The 10,320-nt window shown below is 51.7% G+C and overlaps 4 protein-coding genes across 4 annotated transcripts; 2 read left to right on the top strand and 2 right to left on the bottom strand.

Annotated features, from left to right (window-relative positions):
• Window positions 1-1,426: 1,426 nt before the first annotated feature.
• On the top strand, window positions 1,427-1,990 carry EsH8_VI_000145 (uncharacterized protein; the record flags this gene model as incomplete). The annotated part of the gene is made up of 1 exon (XM_083271398.1): window positions 1,427-1,990. The coding sequence occupies one exon, from the start codon at window positions 1,427-1,429 to the stop codon at window positions 1,988-1,990; it is 564 nt and encodes a 187-aa protein (XP_083126572.1).
• An 887-nt stretch (window positions 1,991-2,877) lies between these two features.
• On the bottom strand, window positions 2,878-4,068 carry EsH8_VI_000144 (putative cyclase-domain-containing protein; the record flags this gene model as incomplete). Its single annotated transcript, XM_083271397.1, has 3 exons — window positions 2,878-3,053; window positions 3,132-3,787; window positions 3,866-4,068. 3 exons carry the CDS (start codon window positions 4,066-4,068, stop codon window positions 2,878-2,880), a joined length of 1,035 nt encoding a protein of 344 aa, XP_083126571.1.
• Window positions 4,069-5,696: 1,628 nt separating this feature from the next.
• EsH8_VI_000143 (flavin-containing monooxygenase) lies at window positions 5,697-7,634 on the top strand (the record flags this gene model as incomplete). Its single annotated transcript, XM_083271396.1, has 1 exon — window positions 5,697-7,634. One exon carries the CDS (start codon window positions 5,697-5,699, stop codon window positions 7,632-7,634), a length of 1,938 nt encoding a protein of 645 aa, XP_083126570.1.
• A 946-nt stretch (window positions 7,635-8,580) lies between these two features.
• Window positions 8,581-9,187, bottom strand: EsH8_VI_000142 (uncharacterized protein; the record flags this gene model as incomplete). The annotated part of the gene is made up of 2 exons (XM_083271395.1): window positions 8,581-8,846; window positions 8,905-9,187. 2 exons carry the CDS (start codon window positions 9,185-9,187, stop codon window positions 8,581-8,583), a joined length of 549 nt encoding a protein of 182 aa, XP_083126569.1.
• Between the last annotated feature and the right edge of the window lie 1,133 nt (window positions 9,188-10,320).

Below are 10,320 nucleotides of genomic sequence, written 5' to 3'. Positions count from 1 at the left end.
TTTCCTGATAGCACGGCTCCCGGCCCTCTATAATCTGACGTTATTCTCCCACTTGGTAATATAAATAAACATAATCGGCTGGAAAGGGATGACTGAATGGGCTGCAGTCACACAAGACGCGTTTGGTCAAATTTGTGGTGCAAACCCAACCTGCAGTTCTATCAATGTGGCACAGCAGTCACACGAGACCAAATGAGACGATTGATAGGCTGCACACAAAAGAGGTACAAGAAAATGGTGATTTCAGGCTGTATCCAAATGCATCATGTACTTGGCGGAATTTCCAAGGAGAAATACATTGCCTGTTCTCGATGACATCACAAGGTATCAACCAAACAGGTGCTAAAGCTATCTGGACGAATTCGGAGCATCTTGTGTCACCACGGAGTTTTCGACTCATTGGCTCAGCCTTGAGCTTGCTGCTTCTTTCGTATTTCTCATTTTAGTATGCTACTAGTATGTGAACGCAACCTGTCTGTTCATACGAGTACAATTGAATGACTACACTGGGATGCTCATCTAGTCATCATACGGACGTTCGTACAACTACAAACATCCTCCGCCCGGTTTGTTCCCATGAGGCACAGCTAGCCCTAAATGTCAGCATGCATGTCTTTGAACAAACTCTTGTACCCATGCGCAGGAACGGCGGAATATCCAGGGGTATCCAAGCATGACCCCACCAGAGCCCATGTCAATTGCTGGCCCCAGAATGAGGCCAAATCTAGCGGTCTGGCCGATCTAACCGATGCCATCCGTATTCCTCCGTGGTGAGAAATCAGCCCTGTGCATAAATGAAAAACACGGAATGCTCAGCATCTTGGCTTCGTTATTATGTTCATTGCTATAGGGCAATGGTTCGGGCAGTGGCTCGTCATTGATTGCCCCCAAGATCTTCTCGTGGCGAAAATGCCTACTTCTCTGGCGGTTCGTGTCGTGCCCGACGCCCGGCCACTGTGGCAGGTATTACCAAGTTGCTAATGAAGTGGGCATGGCATCTGACAAAAAAATTCCAGGGGGGCCCAAATGAGGCCCAACACCCTATCAGTTGACCAAGATTAGCAAACAGATGAAGCGCTAGACGCCAAGTCGTAGGCAGCCGTACGGCACAGCACAATGCCTAGCTGGGATGAACATTGTTGGGTGTGATTGACTTAACCTGGAAAGGCAACTGACCGATCAACTTCACCCCAGGGCAAGGCTTTCTCATTTCGTTACGGAGTCATCCGGTAGGGACTTCTGTTCGTCAGTGTAGGCAACAGTCCATTTGCAGATCGAGTCCAGCCCAAGTATCCATATAAAAACTACTGCCACCGCAGAAGCCATCGCAGTCGACCCTGACCATCGCATCATTATTACAAGCTGAACATCTTTGGAAAAAAAAAACTTCAAATCACCAGGCCTTCGTTTACCATTCATTCCAGCCATGCGCGCCGCTACCATGATCCTCGGCGCTCTCGCCGCCACCGTCTTCGCCGCCGGCGACGTCCGCCTCAACAACCTCCACAAGAGAATCGAGCCAACCAAGATCATTCATGTGATCGAGGCCCGCGGCACGCCCGAGTGCACGAACGCCGCCTCTACCTTCCTCAGAGCCCTCACCGGCTCTGATCCCCTCCCCACGCCGCCGTATGCGCTGGAGACGTGGGCCGCTACCGCACAATACGCCAACGCCACGCTTGACCCTTGCTCTACCATCTCCGTCACCGACTCAATGAGCGCTATTTACACCTCCTACTCATCCGCCGTCGAGTCGTGGCAAACGGCACACATGTCCGAGATGAAAGAGTTCTGGCACCAGTGTACCGATATCCCCATCATCTCTGCTCAGGTCAAGAGCCTCTTGGCCTCTGGCGGGTACTGCTCCAGCAAGCTGGCTGCGCTTACCAGCGAGCCTTCTTCTGCTAGCCAGAACATCGGCCCGAGGGAGACTGGTATGGCTGTTGCCGCCGCCGCTGCCGCCGGCTTCGCTTTTGCTGCGATGCAGTAAACGGCGTTCGCAATGCACTCACTTTTACAACCAATGTACACATGTACATGAGGAACTCAAAAGAGGCTGTGGCTTGAGAGCTTGCGGCTGCTGGGAAACAGGTGCTTCGGATTTGCCATGATTGATGTCGGAGAAGGATACACACGCATAGGCTTTTTGATACCACTTTAATTTCTAATGATAATGACTGTTGTCTAACCTTTCAATGACCGGTGGCTATGATTGTGCACAGCTTCCGGAGACTCAAAGAGAACAACTTCATAGATATCTTGCCATGGATGTAGGATTATCAAGTTTAAATGATGAACCAATATTTTCTGGCTTAGTCAATGCTTCTGAAACTTGGGGGCTTTACAATAAGCTTAAGCAAATATGATGCTGCCGACCTATGCTTTAATATATTTAACTCTAATGTTTAGAAAGCGGAGACCATTCCATACTATTGGACATCAAATTGCTTCTACTCCTGCCGCTCAGGCAAGTTCAAACATGGCTAGATTTTTTATCAGTGCTCCATTAAGAAAGACGAACCGAAAGATTTGTTTCCCCTAATGTCTTGGGAGGAAGCTACAATATGCCCTCAGTTTATTAACTGAATAATGGAACTTCAAGGTAGTAAGTCTGCAATTTAAGACCTCGAGCAAACTACTACTTCGCCCTGTCTTAAAAGAAGAAACTTGTTGTCTCAAAGACAAAAAGATTCATATGTCTGAAATCCGCACTCTGCGATAAGGTTGTATGATAGACGCATATGTCTAGCCCTGCAGATGTGAATGATTTACAATTCTCTCGAATCTCTCTCCCTGAACGCCAACACTATTATCTCGCCACAAAGTTGCATACAATCCCCCCTCCATCCATATGTAATCCAGTTCGTTTAATTACACTTAGAAGATTGCCAGAGCATTCGGCGGAGACCCAACCAGACACGAGACATTCATTGGTGCCGAAGTGAGCAAGAAGGAGTATCGACCAGTCTTCTTGCAGTATACTGATAGACGGCTCAGGTCCCAAAGCTCGCCAATGGGCAGGCCAAACAGACTCAGGAAGTAGGGGTGCAGAACTAAAGCAAAACTGGTTAGCGACGGTCGATTCAATCTCAATGCGCAAGCTACTCCGTAGGCGTGACATCAAAACTTACCCAAACCATTCATTTCCGCCTGAGTGCCATCAGGATTGACCGGAGGGTATGCCTCAAATGCGTTAGAGTCTCCGGCGACGGCAGCGAAGTGCTTGTTCCAGAACCACTTTGCCGTCTCTTCCGCGCCGTGCACGCCGGACAATTTCATGCTCGCCATCTTCGCGAAGTCTGCCGGCGTCGGGTTGTCAATCACCTCCGTGATTCCTGTCCTAAGCAAGAATATGTCGCCGTGCTTGAACTCTACGCCCTGGTGTGCGGCAACGGCCTCAATGTCCTCGATGGTGATGCGATAGCCCTCCATAGGGTGGTAGTCGATTTCCTTCTCTTCGGTGTAAGCCTTGTAGTCGATCAAGACGCCGCGGCCCACCACCCCGCCGCGTGCGTGCCAGTGGTCGATGGTCGGCATGTTGTTGGTCGCCGTAGAGGTCGCCGACAGTTCTTCCAGAGTCGGTTTGAAACCATTGTAGGCGAGACCAGTCGGTTGGTGTTGCCAGTGAACGAGACTATCCCATTGACTGCTGCCCTGGGTATTGAACTCTAGTTCGTCATCCCAACCGAGCCCTGTGCCCATTCCAGCAGATTCGAGCGAGTGCACGTGGTGCACAGCTGGCTTGCGCACCTTCATGCCGAGCTTGTTCATGCTGTCCAGAGGCCAGCTGTTGCGATTGGATATCAGAGATTGAAAAACTCAAAGGCGGCAGCGAAATAGCCTCAAAATGAGAGCGGCGACTTACTTGAGGGAGATGGAGACGCCATCGCGGATCTCAGCGCCGGCTTCTTTAACGACCTCAGGCGTCAGCAGATTCAGCGTTCCGTAGACGTCCTTCTTTCCGTCCTTGTCGAAAAGCCCCCACGCGCAGCCCTTGGGCATGCCCTCAACTGGCGGGAGATCGTCATAGTCGGGGAGGTTGAAAGCGGTCTTCGGCTCAGAACTCATGATGATTTGTTGTTGACGATTAAGCTGTAAACGATTTGTAAGGTTGTGAGGTTGTCAGGTAGGTGATGGGATCTTTGGTGGATGAGGAAATTCCGGCCGCTCATATACTTAGCCAATTGGATGGACCTTAAAGTTCCTTGGAATGTTATCAGTTTACTACGCAAGTCGACCGACCCTCCTCGTCTCCCGGGGGACAGCACAGCCCTCGGTTCAGGTGGTGGTTGAGGGGTAATGAACCGGGATGGTTGAGCTGGGCAAGGTTCTGTCCGTGACGCGATAGGCAGGCCGGTAATTTGGTGCGGACAGCAACTTCACAGTGTGTTTGCGAGCCGTGGGGCTTGGCCGGAGGGCAAAGTTGTATTTCCGGTTGGCTGCAGACGATGGAGATATAATAGCGGATGGCTTCAACCGGCGTTTCAATGGGCCCTGAAGGATTGCGGCGCTGTCGATTGTGGATACCGACTCAGCTAGCTTTGGGTCTCCCACCGGCCGTTTTGCCGATAAAGATGACGAACTCCCAACGCTGTTGGCAACATGTCCTCTCCAGCTTACGACGCGGTCTGTTCCACACAACTGTCTTCACTTTTGTTCTACACTAAAACAACAAGTCCGGGTCCTCATGCACAGCCCCCGAAGTATGAAGAGTCCGGTGGGATAGGCTCAGCCGTCCCATTTCTGCCGTGGAACGGTTTGAAGACCGACACAAGCCTATTCCTTGATTCTACCCCATCGTATCAAACCTTCCAAGCTCTTACTCCTCAACAAGTTGCCAGTTTGCATCAACGTGGGTTTCATCCGACGGAGCATTGGGTTCATGTCATGTCAGTCGTAAGTTAATTAGAGTTTGGGGTGGTCCCTTCACAGCGGTCACTCCCGCGCGCAGGCCGCTGGGGCGCCACCTGTCGGGTTTTCGCTCGGGTTCGGACTCGCAGCGCTCAACCAGTCGCGTTGCGAGTCTCAGAGTGAGTTTTAACGCAAATGCCCATAACGCCAAGCTGACTAGACGAGACCTGCAGTGCTCCCCTCAGTTTTAACGTTAGTGCGGAAATGACACGCCAAATCTTGCGGGGAATTACATCTTGCGCCACTTACACGACTGATTTCTCCCCGACACCCTTACAAAGCAGCAGACGAGCCTGTCATAACCCATCGGTTAAGGGAGAACCTGAAAAGATCGTCTAGCACCGCGGGACAGCATGATCCACCATTCACGCCTGCATTTCTCTAGCTTATCGAATTGATGTCTCGACGTTGCAATGATGATACGCCTGCCGAATACGAATACCGACTCGGCAGGACCACTCCGCGAATCACCATGCTGTGTATGCCCTTCCCGGTCCTTCGGGCGCCTGTCTCGTTCCGAGTTCCCCATACCTCGCAGTTTGAATGAGTCGTTTACGTTTACGTCGAGGCGCGTTCGATGGACCTCGAAAGAGACCGGATGAAATGCGCCAGCGCACAGTGGGCGCTTGGACGTGCTTCCCCGGCATGGCCCTTCACACATCCCGTACATCTAAAACTCGACTTTCCGCTGCTCCTCCATCTTTGTTTGTACATCTCATCTGAACATCTTGTTGCTTTTTTCATCTACACCGCTTCCTGGGCCGAACCAGCCGTCGACGTCCACCATGTCTGCACCTCCAGTCACGGCGGGGACCCCCGCTGGGGCCGCCGCCTTTGATTTCATGGCCATGAACAAGAAATACACCGAGGAGAAGGAGAAGCGCCAACGCTCCGATGGCAACGACCAATACGTAGAGCTGGAGTCCGACGAGCGTTTCAGCAAGCTCGCCGAGGACCCTTGGGTCGACCACGAGAAGCTTAACGCGCAGCCGCCCAACCTCAAGGACGGCGATGAGGTCAAGTTTATCATCCTGGGCGGCGGCTACGGTGGCCTGTTATTCGCCATTCGGTTCGTCCAAGCCGGCTTCAAGCCCGAGGACATCCGCCTCGTCGACACAGCCGGCGGTTTCGGTGGCACGTGGTACTGGAACCGTTACCCAGGTCTCATGTGCGACGTCGAGGGCTACTCGTACATGCCGCTGCTCGAGGAGATCGGCTACATGCCCAAACACAGGTACTCGTACGGTCCGGAGCTACGTGCACACGCAAACCGGATGGCGGACCATTGGAACCTGACCGACAAGGGCGTGTTCCGCTCGCAAATCAAGAGCTACGAGTGGGACGACGATGCGAAGCGGTGGATCGTTGTCATTGAGCAGGGCCGCGGCCCCAACGAGGCGCCCATAACGATGACGGTGCGATCGCAGTTTGTTGTCCTTGCCAATGGTGTTCTGAACCACCCCAAGGTGGCGAGAAACCTCGACGCTTTCGAGGGCGACATGTTCCATACGGCGCGTTGGAACTACGGCGTCACCGGCGGAAGCGGCGACAATACCGAGAACCCCGAGCTCACTGGCTTGCAGGGAAAGCGAGTGGGCATCATCGGCACTGGTGCTACCGGGATCCAGATCGTTCCGCAGTTGGCAAAGTGGGCCAAGGAGGTCTACGTCTTTCAGAGAACGCCTTCGGCCGTGGACGAGAGAGGCCAAAGGCCTACTGACCCTGAGGAATGGAAGAAGATTTCCAACAAAACCGGTTGGCAAAGGCGACGCATCGAAAACTTCAACACCTTTGTTGCCGGTGGCGAGGCAGCGGAGAACTTGATTGGAGATGGCTGGACAGGGTTGAAGGCCTACAAGACCCTCATCGGAGGACCTCACGAAAAGCCGCTCAGTCTAGAGGATGTCCCTGGCCATATCGGCAACTTGCTTGCGTTGGATACGCCAAGGTCTGAGCGCATTCGCCATCGAGTCGAGGAGATTGTCAAAGACAAGACAACTGCCGAGGCTCTCAAGGCGTGGTACCCGGGTTGGTGCAAGCGCCCGACGTTCCACGACGATTATCTCCCAGCGTTCAACCTACCACACGTTCACCTCGTTGACACGGATGGCAAGGGAGTCGACCACGCCACCAAGAACTCCCTCGTCGTCGGCGACACCGACTACCCACTCGACGTCATCGTACTGAGCACAGGCTACAGGCCACCAGGAGCGGACATGTCCGAGCCATCGGGCGCATCCAACATGACCATCAAAGGTCGTAATGGGCTTCTGATCTCCGAGCATTGGTTCAGCAAGGGCCCATCTACGCTACACGGCGTGCTCACTAACGGCTTCCCGAACCTCTTCCTGACAGGCCCGTTGCAGGTGGGCGCGACGTCCAACTTCTCATACGTGCAAGACATCTTGGCGCAACACTCAGCGCACATAGTTGCTGAGGCGATGAAGCGCTCGGGGAAGAACACAGACAAGGTCGTCATTGAGAGCACCGTCGAAGGCGAGAATGCCTACGCCGGGCTCATTATGCAGCGTGCGGCCTGGTTCGCCGGCGTGAGCATCTGCACGCCTAGTTACTTGAACAATGAAGGCCACAAGAGCAGCCCGGAAGAGCAGATGAAGATGGCCAAGGGCGCGCCTTTCCCGCTGGGAATGAACGCCTATACCAAGTTCTTGGAAGATTGGCGCGCCGAAGGTTCGCTGCAGGGACTTAAGATCACAGCGTAATAGCTGGGATAGCTTTGAGATAGCTTCTTGTTAGTTTAAACAGGCACGCGCTTATATTAAATTTTCAGTGTATAAATTTCGTATTTGCGTTGGTCACCACATATGTTGCAGCCGCGCGTAGTGAGTATCATGTGAGAAGTGGCATATGAAATCTAACCTCAGTTAGTGGGGATGATTGGAACTATGCCAATTTCTTGTAAATCATGCATGATCCTATGCAACACAGTAAAAACTTCATGGAAGGTAGTGTTGCGGCCGGAATGCTTTATTCAACGGCCGCCCCTTCCCCTTCCGCCTCAAGGGCGTCGTCAATTTAAGGATGCGACTAACAACGTGAATAACAACGTGACACTTAGCATTATATAAGAGCTTAGGAGCCTGCCACAGAACCTCTATAGCGGTTGTAACACACTTTCTTTTGATATATTAGGCCGGCTTTTCGGAATTGGAAGCTGAACGGGGTCAGAGAGAGGAGCGATAAACCCCTTGCTGCAGGTTTGGATAAGACTTTGAAAAATACCGATGTCGATATCTGTAGTTGTGCCCTCGTACATGGAGATTCCGATAAATCCTGACCTATCCATGCGGCCCAAGCCTGTTAAGGTTCACTATGCGTACCTGGCTTCCGACTCGATGGTTTCCTTTCGTTATTGTCCAATTTTTCTACGTCTCTCACCCCTGCCGGGAGTTCGTCGCATCATTTGATGACGTGGGAAAAAACTGCAACGGAGGTCATGCGGCTGATCTGAAGGAATATCGCCTTTCATAAGTCGCTCACAACGGGCCGTTGAAGGAAGCGGGTGGGGCAGTTAACCCCCTCCCCCCCCCCCACGATCGTTACACTGCTCTCCCATCATGGATCATTCCACATAGGCATACTATATCTCAGCACTAATTTTAACTCATTAAAATTTGCCATGGTATCATTACAACTGTTCTGTGGATTTTAAAAGATTTTATCCAGAATTTTCTCGCCGCCATCCAGCCTGTCGGCTTCCTTCCTCAGGGCTTCGGCTCTAAATTTCCTGAATGCATTCTCGATTCTGGCGCGGCTCTCGGGGTCCTTGCTGATAGTCCTGGCTGCTGAACCGGTTCCCGAGAAGAAACCAAGTTCACCGCCTAGGAAGAGACTTCCAAGCCCAAGGAGTGAATACGCCGCTACATCGCCCATCTTTGATGGTGCCATCTTTTCCGTCATATCGGGGATGGGTTCTGCCAACATGTAAGCTTCGACACCCCGATAATAATGGAGCCAGTGGATTAAACTAACCTATTCTTCCACTTGCGAATTGCACATGGGTTGGCCTTTCTGTAGCCCGGAACGCCGCAAACATGTCCGCGCGGGCTCGCCTCAGCCGGAAAGCGAGAAAGAAACCGAGACCGAGTCCCACTACGGAACCAATCGTCGCATGCGTGCCAACTTTACTGGCGGCGTTCTTCAATAGGTCGCGATCCGAGTCTCTAAGATCGTGTTCGAGGTGCTTCTCGGCGATGGCAGCAAGGTCATCCGAAGATGGCGACTTGCGGAAAGCAGCAAGTGAATCGCGAGACATGTTGGTAAGGCGCGTGACCTTTCGGCTGATTAACTAATTAATGGGTGGGTGTAGATTTGGTCAAAGCAAAAGAGGACGGCGATGTCAACGTCTATGCCAATTGAGATAAAGGTTGAACCGATTATAATGTTTTTGGAGAGTTCATATTGAGAGAAAGGCATTCCGAGGGAGCCGCACGTACCAAGGTTTGGGAAACTTCCAGCACGCGCGATGACGTCCTGCATACGTGACCGACTAGCAATTAAGGTGATGGACCGTGCGGCGAAGTTTCCAGGCTCATAAGACGTTATTTCCAATGATTTCGGCATCGTTCTGTTCAGCCTGCGAGAACAAGCCAGCTCCGGTAAAATAACTCGATTTTCAAGTGGTCTCTGTCTGGTCAAGGGTTCTGTAATCGGCAATACACAAGTGAAATGGCAACCGGGGGAGGTTTCCATTGAACCATCACCCGGGACATTAGTCCATGCGCCATGGGTGGCCCTACGCAACGCTGTGTAATAGTTGCCAGGCTAGTTATCATTGATCTGTCGAATTACGAGAAAAGAAAGAATGATGTTAGATTCATCATTAATTTTCTTCGGAAGCGGAGGGGAATATGCTGTGACCATTGAATTTCAAGTTCCCAAGATCATAGTGCTAATTTTATGCATTGTAGGCATCACAAATTGGAAGGGTGGCCGAGTTGGTTATGGCGCCAGGTTAAGGTCAGCTTAACATCTGTTTCCTGGTGGGGCAACCCGCGCGAGTTCGAGTCTCGTCCCTTTCATTTTTCTCTTTTTGCCTTCCTACTCATATTTGCAACATCTTCTTCGCAACTGTTTTCAATCTTGTGCCATCTCTTTACGTATGTATTTTCTCTGTAGTTTATTGAGCTGTCTTAGGTCCACTTCTCCAGGAAGCCGAAGGGATAAAGCGCACCCGCCCTTGGGTTATGGAAGACTTGGTCGCGACTTGGAGCAATTGGTTTGTAGCTCAGGTTTTTGTTTCCACGACGGAAAATATTACTCATGAAATTTGAGAGACTACATGCACGCTAACCCACAGCCGTGTGCCATTGTTGATACGAACAAAAAGGTTTCCGAGGACATCTTGTAGCTTCAAGGGAGATAGTCACACTAAGCATCGAACATCTT

This window comes from Colletotrichum jinshuiense, chromosome 6 (genome assembly GCF_051148585.1).
Source record: "Colletotrichum jinshuiense chromosome 6, complete sequence".
Lineage (NCBI taxonomy): Eukaryota > Fungi > Ascomycota > Sordariomycetes > Glomerellales > Glomerellaceae > Colletotrichum > Colletotrichum jinshuiense.
Note: the sequence above shows the minus strand (reverse complement) of the source record. Positions and strands in the feature narration are given on the sequence as shown.